Source organism: Myotis myotis, unplaced genomic scaffold (genome assembly GCF_014108235.1).
Source record: "Myotis myotis isolate mMyoMyo1 unplaced genomic scaffold, mMyoMyo1.p scaffold_m19_p_2, whole genome shotgun sequence".
Taxonomy (NCBI): Eukaryota; Metazoa; Chordata; class Mammalia; order Chiroptera; family Vespertilionidae; genus Myotis; species Myotis myotis.
Window position 1 is genome coordinate 153,798,442 of NW_023416324.1, and position 15,582 is coordinate 153,814,023.

The window sequence follows — 15,582 nt, forward strand, 5'->3', positions numbered from 1 at the left end:
CAAGATTTTTCTATCACCTCATATAAATAATGCCCTATGCATTATGGCAAGATATACAGAAGGGGATTAGGGAGTTAGTTTACAAAGTCCACTGTACATTCAAGTTTGAATTTCTCCGGGAGTGGTTCATGTGTGCTATACTGCAAGACCCAGGTAGGCTTCATTCGTCAGTACAAATAATAATTTTATGTCAAATGAGTGAAAGCAATCTGCACCTTGATTTATTTCACAAGAAAGTAGAGCAGATTAGTAAGTAAATATACTTGTTGCACAACAATCCCACACTTGACAGAACTCCCAAATCCCTAACTTAGCCCCTGGAAATTCACAGCCACCACTAGAGGGAGAAAGCCTCTGTAGCTCCTAAAAGGTGCTTTCCTTCTCTCACAGCTGAGCTACCTGGGATGCTGAGCCTTCACAGACATTGGCCATGCCCCACTTCAGGTACCCTGGGTCACTCCTAGTTTTGTCAAAAGCTAATCAGAGAACGGAGCACACTTTTTTTGGGGCACCTATGACAAAAACTTTCAGATCCCTTCACTTGCCTTTCTCATTCTCTGGAAATCCGTGCTTGTAACAAGTAGCTGAAATGAAAATGTTGAAAGTGGGTCTAGCCCCCTCCACCACCAGTGGTCAGGAAAAAAAAAATCAATCTATGATTTTACCACTTTGCCTTCTTTAACCACACACCCATAATTACTTCAATGCTGGCTGATTTCACCGCTAACATATCTTGCTTCATCCTTATGTCTTCAAATTTGTTTCCTCTTTTATAAGCCAATGTCTGGTCTGCTTCATTTACGTATGACTATCTCTCTCTGTTCAAATCAGTGAGCAAACATATATCTGAGCACCTATAGTACTAAGCTAAATTCTGGGATGAAAAGGTAAAGTAGATGAGATGCTTGCTTGCCTTTGAAGAACTGATAGTATATTTAAGGTAAGACAAGCATGGATATAATTTTTTTAAGTATAATAAAAACTCAATTGAGGTATGTATATGATCCACCTCTCCCAATTCAGGGTATATATCTGAAGGAAACAAAATCAGTGTCACAAAGAGATAGCTGCATTTCCTGTTCATTGTAGCATTATTCACAATAGCTAAGATATGAAAACAACTCAAGTATTCACTGATGGACATATGGATAAAGAAAATGTGAGCTATATTTCTATCTTTCTATCTATCTATCTATCTATCTATCTATCTATCTATCTATCTATCTATCATCTTTCTATCTATCTACCTACCTACACAGAAACACAATGGAATAATATTTAGCTATAAAAAATAAGAAAACCCTGTCATTTGTAGCAATGTGGATGAACCTGGAAGGCATTATGCTAAAAAAAAAAAAAAAAAAAAAAAGCTAAATAGTGAAAGAAATACTGATGATCTCATATGTGAAATCTAAAAAAGTCGAAGTCATAGAAACAGAGAGTAGAATGGTAGTTGCCAGGAACTGAAGGGGGTGGAAATGGGAAGATGGTGGTCATAGCATATAAACTTTCAGTTATACAATGACTAATTCTGGAGATCTAATGAACAGCACGGTGACTATGGTTAATTATGTTGTCTTATATACTTGAAGTTTGCTAGGACAGTGAATCTTGGGTGTTCTCACCCACTTACAGAAAAAAAAAAAAGCAGCTATCTGAGGTGATGGATGTGTTAATTAACTTGATTGTAGCAATATATTCACTAATATATATATATATATATATATATATATATATATATATATATATATATATAAAATTAGAGGCCCAGTGCACGAAATTCATGCACAGGGGGTGGGGGGCAGGTCCCCTCAGCCTGGCCTGCACCCTCTCCAATGCAGGACCCCTCGGGGGATGTCTGACTGCTTCTCGCAATCTGGGACTGCTGGCTCCTAACCACACACCTGCCTGCATGCCTAATTGTCCCTAAACCCTCTATCTGCATGCCTGACCGCCCCTAACCACCTCTGCCTGCCTGCTGATCACCCCCAACCACTCTCCCCTGCTGGCCTGATCGCCCCTAACTGACTCCACCTCAACCCGCACCCAGGACCCAGGATTCTCTCCTCCCACCAGTCGTAGGCACCTGGGACCCAGACTTCTCTCCCTCTGGCTGGCAGCAGGCACCCAGGACCCAGGCCAGCTTTGCCCAGGCCAGCCGCAACCACAGGAGACTGAGAGTGGGCGGCTTCACCTGGGCCACAACCACAGGCACCCGGGACCTTGGGGCAGGCAGCTTGTCCCTCTCCCAGGCCTCAGGCACAGGCACTGGTGCCCAGGACTGCGGGGCAGGTGACTTGTCCCTCTCCTGGGCTGCAGCCTGGCTGGTCCCCATTCCTCTCCTGTGAGCTCATTTGTGCCTGGCTAGTCCCCATTCCTCTGTCCCCATTGTTGAGTGCCTGAGCAGTTCTGGCACAAGGATGCGAGGGCATGAGGGCATGATGTCCATTTGCATATTAGCTCTTTATTATATAGGATATATATAAAACCTCTCTCTATATATAATCATTTCACTATTTTCACTATTCTAATATATAAAAACCCAGGGTCTGTAACATCCAAAATGACCAAAGGCTCGACCTACCAGAAGTCAGTCCTGTAGTCAGTACTGGGTTGCCATGGTGACCCAGCACTGACTGCTGAGGGGGCTGAGGATGAAGCCCAGAGAGAGGCCTGGAGAAAGAAGCAGGGTCTGATCCATAGCCTCCGTGGCAGCTGTTGATCAGCCCTTGCCTCTCTCTTTCTCTACGGGTTTCCACAGGGGCTGCTGATCAGCCCCACCTCTCTGATCAGGCCTGGAGATAGGCCCGGAGATGCTGACTGGCATAGAAACTGACCAATCAGAAGCAAATCTGGGTGAACTGTGAAGAGCCAATGGCTGCCTAAGAAGCAGAGCTTTTCATGCTGACTGGCATAGAAACTGACCAATCAGAACCAAATCTGGGTGAAGTGCAAAGGCAGAACCTAAGGTGGGGGTTGAGAAGGGGTTTTAAGGGCAACAGCTGTTTGGTGTAAGGTGAAAGAAAGCGATTCATTTTTTTTAATGAATAGTTTGGCAGTATAGTGCATATGGCTGGCTATCAGTCCAGATATAGGGATTATGTATTTTTATCTGCCACGAGCATCTCCTCCTGTTCAAAAAGGATCCCCCCCCCCCACCATTCAACCAATCCTATACTATATAATCTATCTATACTAATAAAAGGGTAATATGCTAATTAGACAGTCCACCAGCCATCTTCCAAACGTCTGACTTCCTTTCAGACAAAGCCATGGTGATGGGAGCTGAGGCAGAGGCAGTTAGGGGCGATCAGGCCAGTAGGGGAGGACAGTTGGGGGTGTGATCAGGCCAGCAGGAGAGGGCAGCTGGGGGCAAGATCTGGCCAGCAGAAGAGGGCAGTTGGGGCAACCAGGCCAGCAGGGGAGGGCAATTTGGGGCAAGATCAGGCTGGCAGGGGAAGGTAATTAGGGGTGATCAGGCAGGCAGACAGAGGCAGTTAGGGGCGATCAGGCAGGCAGGCAGTTGAGCGGTTAGGAGCCAGTGGTCCCAGATTACCAGAGGGATGTCTGACTGCCAGTTTAGACATATTCCGGCACTCAGTCATCCTCCAACGGGTCCCCAATTGGAGAGGGTGCAGGCTGGACTGGGGGAACCCCTGCCTCATGCATAAATTTTGTTCACTGGGCCACTAGTCCACTAGTATATATATATATATATATATATATATATATATATATATATATATATTCAGCAATAATACACAGAGTACTTAGCCCAGTATGGGAGAATTAGAAAATATTTCCTAGATGAAATAGCATTAGAACTACCAGAACTAGCCTTGAACCTGGAAGGAATAGCAAGGAGGTACCTAGCAAAGAAGTATAGTGGTGGGGATTTCGTGAGGGAGGAAAGGAGGCTTCACACAGGGAGAACAACGTGAACAAAGGTAAGAACCAGCACTAACTGGTTTGGCTCAGTGGATAGAGCGTCGGCCTGCGGACTGAAGGGTCCCAGGTTCGATTCCGGTCAAGGGCATGTACCTTGGCTGCTGGCACATCCCCAGTAGGAAGTGTGCAGGAGGCAGCTGACTGATGTTTCTCTCTCATCGATGTTTCTAACTCTCTATCCCTCTCCATTCCTCTCTGTAAAAAAAAAATCAATAAAATATATACTTTTTTAAAAAAAGGTAAGAACCAGCACTACTGTGTACAAACATTCACATGTTCATGAGCAGAAACTGTAAGTGGTTCTGAATTAGTGAACACAATGAGGTAGCAGGTCATGAAGAATTAGCCTATAGAAGGAGCTTTGATTTTATGTTGTGGATGATGAGAAGCTTTGAAGGATCTGGTCTCATTTCTAGATCAATATTAGAACACAAAAGGCCTGAGATAGTCAGGTCCATGGTTCTGCTAACTATATGGAATCTTGGAAGTTCTAAGTAGACTAAATATGTAATCCAGTAAAGCACCTAAAGCAGGGAGAAGCAGGTAGTGCCAAATTCTCACTTCATTTTGGACCTTTGCCTCCATCTTTTCCCTACCTAGCTGGACCAGGTTTTATGATCCTGAACATACACAGCAAGAGTTTTAAAAGATGGAGCTTAGTACTCTGAGATTCATATCTGTGTCACCCTTTGTTGATAATAGTTTTGATACCAAGATTCACTTTATACTTCACTAAGTTACCTATTTTAAGAATGTGTCTGGGGTATGAGTCCCTTATTCCTGAAGGTTCTGCCCTGGTTAAGCCAGCCCTTGTCCCAAGGACTCTTCTCCTTCTCTAATCCTCAGCCTCGTGCCTGAGTCTCTACTGAGATCTGACAGGCCTCGCTGTCGGGTTCACTGAGAGTTGCTGACCTGCTATTTCCCTTACTGTGTTCTGTCCTTTTTTTGCTGTAACATATTGGATCTCCCTTGGCTCCACCGTTCAACTGCTAAGAAAGTTTCAGGAGACCTTGTTCTGCCTGCCACACCAGAAAACCCCAGGTACCTACAGAAGGGTTTATCACAAAGTCCCTCCACCATCCCAGGAAAGGGGTCTAGATCTCTGTCCAGTTCCTTCCAGTTTAACACCACAAGACTACGTTAGCCTAAAGTGAATTCTGTGCAAATTAGGGGAAAAAAATCTACCTTTCTCAAAGGATTTTCACTATAACCTACAATGACCACCAGGTGTAGAGTAACCCCTGAGATTGTGCAAAGACTAGTCTGCAACTGAAGTCAGAGACCTGAACTGCAATCTCCCTGCAGCCATCCAAATCAGGGTCTGTAAGAAGAACAAGTAGCAGGAGACTTAACCAGGCAGAAGGCCATAAGTAACAATAAGGTGGCAGTAAGATTTAGGAACACAAATGAAGTACTGGAGGGGTGGGGGGAAGCTAAGAATTCAGATAACAATCTGAGTAATAGGCAGAATACCAGAAGCAAAAAAGAAAATTTAAGACAAAGTTGCATAAATTCTGCCAAGAATGGCTTTGAGAATATGATAACATGGAGCCTGCAAGTAAAGGAAAGAAAATCCACTTGGTTAATATAGATAGAAAATATGTGAAACGTGAAGCATTTCCTGCAAAATTCCTTCTTGACTTGCACTAGCTAGATGGTCCTCCACAGGTTAAGTTCAGCTTTGATTTGTTGGGATGAGAAAGAGAAGAGAGAAGAAGGCATGAGATAAGAGAGGGGGTGGGAAGAAGGGTGGAGGAGGAAGAGAAGGGGAGATAAAGGAAAAGAGAACAGAGAGGAAGGAGATAAGAGAAGGGGAGGGGAATCATGGGGAGGAATGAGAATTAGGGAGGGGAAAATAAGGAAGAGAAGAGAGGGAGAGAAGTTTTTAGCATCATTTTGGGTTAAAAACAGCTCATCATGGGATAGCATGAAAACCAGGATGATCATATCAGAGTTCATAATGGTAATTAGGAGATATTAATTCTAGTTCTCAAATGGTCACTCAAATCTTTGGACAACCAACTACATTTTTCTCTTCTCAGTTACATCACTTTCAAATGAAATGGTGAACTGTGTAATACCCAATGTCTTTCCTTACTATAAATTTCTTCAAGTTTGTCCCAGAGTAAGTAACAAAATCTGAAGCCCATATTTTGGTGTTTTTTTTTTTTTTATGTGTGTGTGAGAAGTTTAATCATTCATTAACTTGAGATTATGCTTTGATTACAGGTGACTACCTACCATAAAAAGGTTTCACTTGCCCTGTATTCCTGATAAAAAATTCAACTCTATTCTAAGATAGGCATGACTTTCAAGGTTTTGAAATTAAATGATATAAACATCTAGTGCCCAATCTTGAACCTAGAAATAAAATTTAAAAGCTCATTTTATTTAAAGATTTCTAATTTCCTAAAAGTTATTCCCTACTACTAATATAATGATAATCTAATTAAGAGCTTACATTTTATAGCATTTCACAGTTTACAAAATACTTGGCTATATAGTATCTCATTTAATCATAAAGTAGGTTAATTAGTAGGCCAAGTAATTGCCAGTTATTTTCATTTAATAGATCATATTATTTCAAGTTATTTAGATCTTGGTCTTCAGTGTATTTATTGAGCATCTGAACATACTGTACTGCTGGTGAAAGTTTTTACCTATGACACAGACTTTTCTTTAAGTTTCAGTGACAGACTGATCACCATGTAAAAGTTGAGATGAATTCTACAAACATATTAGTTATTATAGTTTATAATATTTATTATCTTATAAATTATATATGAAAAGAGAAGTGCACACAATTAAGCCTGTTTGCATAAGTTAATAATCAAGATAGTTTTCTTGTGATCACATTAAAAATACCTAGAACTGTTTTGTGTCTTGCTTAATATAAATGAAAGACAGAACACAAGACAATCAACTTAAGAAAAAATTAAATGTAATGTTATTTCAATAGATATTACTTACATTGGATCCACCTATGTATATAAAAGGCTAAGTAACCAACTATTCATCCGTCCAACCAACCGACCAATCAACTGGCTGGCCAATACATATGATGTACACTGGCAATTTAAAAATAAACGTTGACCCGTGCATGCACAATATACATAAAGCGCTCACTGGTGCCAATTGCACACAACACCAGAATGTATCTAAAGACCAACTATGGGCACAACATACTTCTGAAGCCAAAAGAAAGCGATGTCATCAACAGAATATTGTTTATTTATTAATCAATTTATATATTATTTTCATACATATTTTACTCATTTTCTTTCATCTCTGACACTTCTATTATAGAGAAAGAGCAAATAGCGATATTAAAATATTTTGTATTTTAATTTTATAATACTATATTATATATACTATTTTGACATGTAATTTTCTGCAGTAATTTAATGACCGCACGAATCTTTCTTCTAATTTCCTTTCAATGTGCACGAATCTGTGCACCAGGCCACTAGTATTAAAATAATGTCACCCATTTTCCATGACAAGTAGTTAGGAGATCGTGTGGTAAAGAAATAGAACTATGACAATCTCTTTTCTCTCTCCCAACTGAATTTTTACATCTTTGCTGTTGACCTATTTCAAGCCATATAACATGACTCCAATTTTTTACTACATGGCTATTAAATGCTGGCCCACAAAGGACTGTTATTCCTCAAACAATGAGAACACAGTGGTTCTCAACATTGTGAACATCTCAGAATCATTTTTGTAGAAACCTATGCCCAGGCCCTGCCCTAACCTAATTAAATCAGAATTCCTGAGAGTAGAAAATGTGTGGCTTCAGTGCTTTTAAGGTCCCCAGATGACTGTAATGTACATAGTTGTGAACTGTCTAAAGCCGTACTTCTCCAACTTTAATGTGCTTATGATTCATTTGGGGATCTTGTTAAATGAAGATTCTGATTTATTAGGTCTTGGATAGACCTCAAGGTTTTGGATTTTAATAGGTGACTATGAAATACTTCAGATGCCCATCTGCAGAATATACTTGTAGTAGCAGGGTCAGAGGTTCCCAAGTTGTGAGGCCGAGCCCTGCAGCATCAGCAGCATCTAAGAATTTCTTAGAAATGCAAATCTCAGACCCTACCAGAGACCTACAGAATCAGAAACTCTGAAAATAGGAGCCAAGTCACATTTGTTTTAACAAGCACTCCAAATAACTTTGATACACCTTCAAGAAGAACACTGATTTAAAAAAAAAAATATGTGCCTAAAGTCTGAACAACTGGCTGCATATGGCTGCACTAATACTTAAACTTTCCTACTTTACTTCTTATCAGCTTCCTTAAACAACCCTATAGAGTAACTAAAATAGATAGTTTAGGTGCTTTATAAAAGAGACTAAAAAGCTCAAAACATCTAAGGAATTTGCTCAAAGTCATATTGCATGCAAGGATAGATCCAAAATGGAGTCCACATCTTCTGAGTCTTACAAATTAACAGGCAGGGCACTCAGAAAAGAACAGGGCAAATGGTTGTAAGCCCCCAGGAATGGTCTGAAGGGAAGAGCTCTCTAAGGCTCAGGTAATGGCAGTGAGGGGACCAGCACACATTTGGACCACTTCCTATCAGATGAGTCACAGACATTTTTATGTGGCGCTCCGAGAGACCACAGCAAAATGCACTAATCCTTTTTTGCCTGAGTTTGCTATTATATAGAACCAGATTAAAGAAACACAATGTTTAAACCTCACCAAATGATTTTGTGGATGAGTCCGTCACTTTTCATAGTTTGCACCACAATTCTACAAATAATTCATTCAAAGTCAAATTACATACAACAGAGAAATCACCTTAATATGTGATGTGTGTGTGTGCGCGCGCACGCGCGTGTGTGTGTGTGTGTGTGTGTGTGTGTGTGTGTTAGTATTTAGGTGTTTTGTACTTACAGAAAAACAAATTATCACAATCTGCATTTGTTCCTCAGGCCATAAGTGACAACAAATGATATAACTCACAGGAACATAAACATCCTAAACATCCTTTAAAAACATGTATATAATATGCCATATTCCTAGATAATACACAGTATGCTATATTCCATTATTTACCAAATATATTTAATAAAATATTTTATGGACAATGGATGGTTCTTGAAATATCAGTAATAACCAATATATTTTGATTACCTTTAGTGATGTAGTTACAAAAACAAAAAAACCTTATGATTGTTCCAAGTTCTCTCTATAGACCCATGCCCACAAAGTTTGTTTTCACATAGAGAATTATAAGTTACAGAAAACCACATATCGCGTCAGGAGTTTGTTTGAGTGTTGACACTTTCTTAGTGAATGTAGGCATTCCAGAAGCCTTATAGAAGGGAAACTACTTTTTTCCCCTTGAAATGTGCATAAAACGTTTACATTTTATGGTCAATTAATCACATCTTTTGTGTTGATTCTTCTTTTGCCCCTAGAAACATGCAAGGGGAAAATACCTACATTTTTGAAAACTTAAAAAATTTAACTATCATAAACTTAGATATTAAGTTTCTTACAGCTAACACTTATTAGGTACATTTACATTTAAATGAGAAAAGTGTCATCACCATAGGAAGTATTATAATATCCCACAAACATCAACTAGAGTCAGAATTGTGAAATAAATAAAATTTCCATACCTCAAATTCAAAATATTGAACGTCACAATAGTGTGAAACACCTGCATTTTACCATAAATGTACTTATGCTATATATTCAGATATACATGCATTTATAATTTTGACTAAGTTACCTTAAAAACAAATACATTGAGATCAAGTATTTTATAATTATCTTAAAGATATATGCTGTTGATACTGAAAATATACTCTATGAGATTGTTGAAAATTAAATTTTAAAGATTCGATTGGAGCATTATCTATTTCTACTTTTCCCTTATCAAGAGAGCTACGTAGTTTCAACCTGCCAAGATAAACCAGGAGCTGAATCTGTATGGGTGCCTGAGAGCAAGGAGAGAGGGTTGGAAAGATTAGTGGTAGAAATCTCATCCAGTAACTGATGGACTCCTATACTGATAGGGGGTGGCAGTGAGTCAGGAGGGCTTTGTTCTGAAAAATATACCTGAGACTCCCCACCAATGAAGTCCTGTGAATCAGTGCATTACATACTTCACTGCTCATACAAATATAAACACAAATGTTGGTTCAGAAGGCCTTGGAAGTATCCCAGGTGCTACTGCTTTGATTCTTTGCCTTTGAGATGAAAGATGGTGTTGTGGTTTCCTTCAGCTCTTAAATAATCTCATAAAGGACCCAATAAAGTTCTACAATCTTCTTTGGGAAACAATAAGGTTAAATTTACATACATGAGAGTATCTCTCTTTCCATCTGGTGTTGTTACCTTCATTCTATACTCTTTTGTTTTCCCTCCAAAAGATAGAAGGTACAGAACAAGACCCCAAGACTAGTGTGCATTTTCCTAGCAAGATGGATATTTACATCAAATATCATAATTATATAAAAATGAGCATCAATTCACACACACACACACACACACACACACACACACACACACACACCAAAAAAACAAAAAACAAACAAACCACACATTCGTTTCATGGACATAAGGTAGTAAAGCTAAATGTTTTAGGGAAACGGTTGGCCAACCTTCTGTCATTGGGTTGGCCACCAGAATGACCAACCACCCTGGCTTCCTGATGCCATTTCAGATTATTCAGAGCCACACACTCACTGAGGGAGGATTTTCCCCCTTCACTTTCACAGTGCCAAACATCCACTGTGGCTTCCAATGAATCAATTTCTGCTTCCTCTCCTCCCCTGGAAGCGCATGCTCTCAGTAAAATGTCACAAATAAAGTAGAAGCAAGCCTTTCCCAGGGTGTACTTGTAAACAGAAAGCAAGAGCACCATTCTTCACCAGGAAACTGACCCACAAAGCTTACTGGATTCAGTTAAAGAGATTGAGAAGAAGGTCAGCTAAAAAAACAAAGGGAACTCTCTCTCTCTCATTACTTCTGATCAAGCTCCACCAACCCAGAAATAAAGCCTTGTCCAAAGCAAGGGAAATAAAAAGGAGGGCACATGAGGTGAGAGGTCTGGGGAAGCAAGGGACTCTCACAGGTGCCTACTTTGCATGCTCTGTGAGTCTATCTTCCCTTTTCTCGGGAATAACCGCTTCTATATTTATTCTCTTTTCTCACTTCCCCCAGTTCACACTGTAATGTCTACTAAAGTGTACAGCTTAAAACCTCCATTTCTTTTGAGCTGTAGACACACAAAAGCAACGTGTATATTATATATAGATATGTATGTAGTGAGACTGGCTCTCATAGACACAGACTTCTATGCATACAGTATATGGAAGTATAAGAATTCTTTTTTCTTTCTGAAATAACATTTCAAGGCTTATCTAACTCTTTGCTATCAAAAGCTCAGGATATAGGTGTTGCTGATGTAGGAAGAACTCACAAAGTTCATGGACATTTAAATAAAAACTTAGACATCCAGGGTATTCACTTCTCCCATACTCAATCTTATAATCAGTGAAAAAATATTTCTAGGATGGCACACATTTCTATACACTGCTTTATTAGCAAAGGGTTAATGATGTCAGGGAGTGTAAAGCTAGCGTGAAGACAGCATGCTTATGTGTTTGGAAAAACATTATCTGCACCATGTCCAAATCCCTCTGCAAACAGATAAATTACTCTATAAATCTTATTACTCCATGTGGATAAATCATGCAGGCAGGTTTACAAGGCTGGAGAGCTGGAAGAGAAAATCTGCTTTGGAGAGTAGGATCTTTGGGATTCATAATCATCCAATGCTCAGGAAATGAAGGAGTACTTACACATTAGGATTTCCTGAGTTTTTACATCTGCATCAACACACACACACACACACACACACACACACACACACACACACTCCTCTCTAACAAGGATAGAGATCCCAAAGCAGGACACTGTGACAGCCAACCACATTTATTTCTGAGAAAAGGAAAGAAAACTTTGCTGCTGTAGGCAGCTCTGCTACAGAACTGCTCCCTGATGCCCCAGGGTTTATGCACTATCAGCTCCTTGCACACAGATTAGAGGTTTATTTGCTATTGTATACTGGGGTTTTTATTGCCACAACAAGCAACATTAGCTAGATAGACAAACTGACATTGGGTCATCTTATTTGGAGGAAATGAGATTTTAAAGGCTCTCTAAGGAGAACAGGTTTTTTTTTTTCCATTCTTTTTCTTCTTTTTCTAAAATTTTTATTAGAATCTGATGGAAATTCAAGGAAAGCTAGGAAAAAGGACCAGGGGTATGTACAGGAGGTATAGGGGGTTAGAAAGAAGAGAAATACAGGAAAAGAAGCTTGAAGCTTTTTAGAACTAGAATTATGGTTAGGTTCTATTCGAGTTTCTCTAGCTCACTGTCCCTTACAGGGGTCAAACTGTTAAGGACTTGGGACTCTTCTTTTCCAAATTTCAATCCCAAGTTATATTTCAGAGTTTGGTAGAGCTGCACAGAGATAAGACTTGGAGGTCAGTAACCAACTTGAAATATCAATTTCATGCCAGGTTAATTCTCCCCTAACCTCTGTGCTTAACACTCCTATTCTTAAATATCTGCAATTTGGCATGTTCTATTATTTTCTTCTTGTTCTTCTCTTTATTCTTTTGTTGATTTCTATCCACATTCCAGAAAAGGCTCAGTAATTAACCAAAGTTCTAAGATTGATTTATTGCCTCAATGTCAATTAGAAGATGCTTACATCAAGTCTCCTATTGGACTCCTGCTGGGCAGAGGGGAGTCCTGATGTGCTTATTCACACACACACACACACACACACACACACACACACACACACACCATGGAGAATGCAGCACTGTGTACCAGTCTCTCAGAGCCATAATTCAACAACTCTTCTTTCCAATTAAGGAACCCCAACAAAACTCTGAAGCGCAAAGCATCTGCAATTGCAAAATCAAGAATACTGTCCAGAAGTCATTAACACCAGAGGGGAAGCCAGCATTTTCTTGGTCAGAGAAACAAGGTCCTCAGAACCAAACAACATTTAACCAACCCTCCTGGTCCTTGGTAGGGACCAAGGAATTCCCTTGAAATTTGTTGGCAGATACCTCGGCCAGTCAGTGAAAGACATACACACACAGGCACACGCGCGCACACACACACACACACACACACACACACACACGCCTGCAGCATGAGGAGCTGGAGTTCAAGGAGATCACACAGACACGGGCACGCACACAACATACACATACACACCACACACACACACACACACACACACACACACACACACACAGTAGAAAAGTTGCCCGAGAGCCCTACCTGAGGATGGCCGTGTCCCCCTGCCTCACGGTGATGTTGTCCGTGCCTCGATTAAAATCCACGCTGCGAACAGGCAGTCCTGTGGGAAGAAGGCAGAGCAATCTCAGTAGGACCAGCGGCAACTGTTTCCGATCAGGCTGAACTCTGCCGACCATGGTGGCCACGCGAGGTGAGGGTCCTGGACTCTGGAGGGTGTGCGCACTGCTGAGCCGAGGGGGCTTCACCAACGGAGGGCTTTCATCAACAGCAAAGGCAGAACGGCTCAGCCAGTTTGTGGTCCTTTCCACTTTGCCTCTCTCTGTCCCTCTCCCTCGCTCAGTCTCTTTTCCCTCTAAGACTTAACAAAGCACTCATAAAACCCAAGCAAAGGGGGTGAAAGTCAAAGGAACACAATTTCAAAAGAGGGAGAGTACAAATATAAAACCCTCTAGAAAAAGATGAAGAGAAGGCTGCCAACGGAGGGTGTTCTCCAGTCTATTCGGGGCTGGATGCTCCTTTGCCAGTGTCTGTCTGAGTTGAGCTCCTTCCCTCTGTAACCCACTTTCCCGGGCTGGCGGGTGGCAGCAGGGAGTGTAAAGAAACCCACACAGCAGCGGCAGCAGTCCAGAGCCTCTCTCCCCCCTCCTCCCTTTCCTGTTTCTCTCTCCAGTCCCTCCCTCTCTCGGCTCAGCACCTCCCCCTACCCCCACCGATTTCAACAGCCCCTCCACGTCACTCCCACCGCCCGCCCCTTGGCGTGGCCCCTCGCTTCACACAACTGCCCCCTTCAGCAGCGCCAGCCTCAATGAAAGCCTGATGCACCTTTAGGTTGTCAGGACAACAGCTCCATTCGAGGTCTGGCTGATTTCCTTAAGAAGAGGGAATGGTGCTTGGAGATACTGTGCAAGAGAAAGGGACAAGGAGAGAGACTCAGGCTATGAAAGAATGGGAGCAAGAGTCCCGGAAAGGAGAGGGAGAGGGAGAAAAGGAGGAAAAGGAGATGAGAAGAAGAGAAGGCAAAGCGTGACAGAGGAAGGGAGTGAAACAGAGAAGGGCAGGAAAGCATGGGGGGTCGAGGGGGACCTGTGCTGAAAGATGGGATGAAGAATGTAAAACAGAGAATAAACTTGACAACGGAGGCTAAAATTAAAAGCCAAAGTTGATTTCAAAGTTAAACATTCCTGGCAACTGACTTTGCATGCTCATAGCTTGCTCCTCCTTGCCTCTCTCCTGCCTTCTCACTTACAGGATTAAAAAGGTTTATTTTCTCTTCTTCCCTTATCCCCTCCCCCTCTTGGAGCCCCCTTATGAAAGATGGATTGGAGACAATGCTGGTATTGAGTGGTCTGGGGTGTGAATGCTTGGTTTGTCTTTTCCACGGGCCAGCCTCAGCAGCTGATCCCTGATCCCTAAATCAACCTCACTCTCCAGGAAACCCTCATGCAGTCCCACACAGGAAGGACAGTATTAAGGATGATTGTTTCAACTTCATGCTGCTGTGGCTACCCAAGTATCTACTGGCACTTTCTTCTTGAAATGTTCATAAGTGAGGAAGGCAATTTGTATCAGAAGGCTTGTCATTTACATGGTGACATTAAGGCTGCATAGGGCACTCCAGTAAATGGCAGTTTCCCATCATTTGTTATTCCTTCTACTCCAAGAGTCAAGCCAAGTGATAAGGCCACAGGGGCTTAAGCTATTAGTCACTCTTGTGGGAGCCTCAAGGTGTTTATTAGACACCCCCCTCAGAATTGACACTGAGGGTACAAAATGGACCAGCCAATGACCTCTACTTTTGTTTTTAAATTTTATTTGAATAGTTAAGACATCAACATGATGCAAAAATATGAAGTGGTACAAAATGCTATAGAGTGAACTGTAATTATCTTTTCTATGACTGTTTTAGGCAACCCATTTCTCCAGTTTGGAAGCAACAAATATTTCTAGTTTCTTATACATCTTTCCCTAAATATTCAATTACATACAAGTACACACACACACACACACACACACACACACACACACACACACACCACTCACACAAATGATTAGCCAAGGATATCTGAAATGTTTAGGAATTATTCTCAAGCCCTCTAGAATACAAGCCATACGGAGGCACTTACTATGCTGACACCTGCCTCGTCTCCACAGAATATTCAAAGTATTTATCTACTACATTTTATCAATTTAAAAGGCAGATACACTATTTTAGATTATGAGAGGGGAGCAAGGAAAACCTACTTTTTTTTTTTTTTTTAAGAATTTGAAGGATCAGGAACAGAATTGTCAAAAATTCAAGATTGATGGAGCTCATTTTTCTCTGTAC

General features: G+C 41.0%; 1 protein-coding gene across 2 annotated transcripts in view; it reads right to left on the reverse strand.

Annotated features, from left to right (window-relative positions):
- The window catches only part of LOC118676976 (limbic system associated membrane protein), a 649,066-nt gene extending 635,165 nt beyond the window's left edge, over nucleotides 1–13,901 (reverse strand). For both annotated transcript variants that reach the window (XM_036351671.1, XM_036351672.1), the window contains exon 1: nucleotides 13,278–13,901. In XM_036351671.1, coding sequence (XP_036207564.1) covers nucleotides 13,278–13,432 — 155 coding nt within the window. In that variant the 5' untranslated portion in view covers nucleotides 13,433–13,901. The remainder of the gene's footprint in view (nucleotides 1–13,277) is intronic.
- Between the last annotated feature and the right edge of the window lie 1,681 nt (nucleotides 13,902–15,582).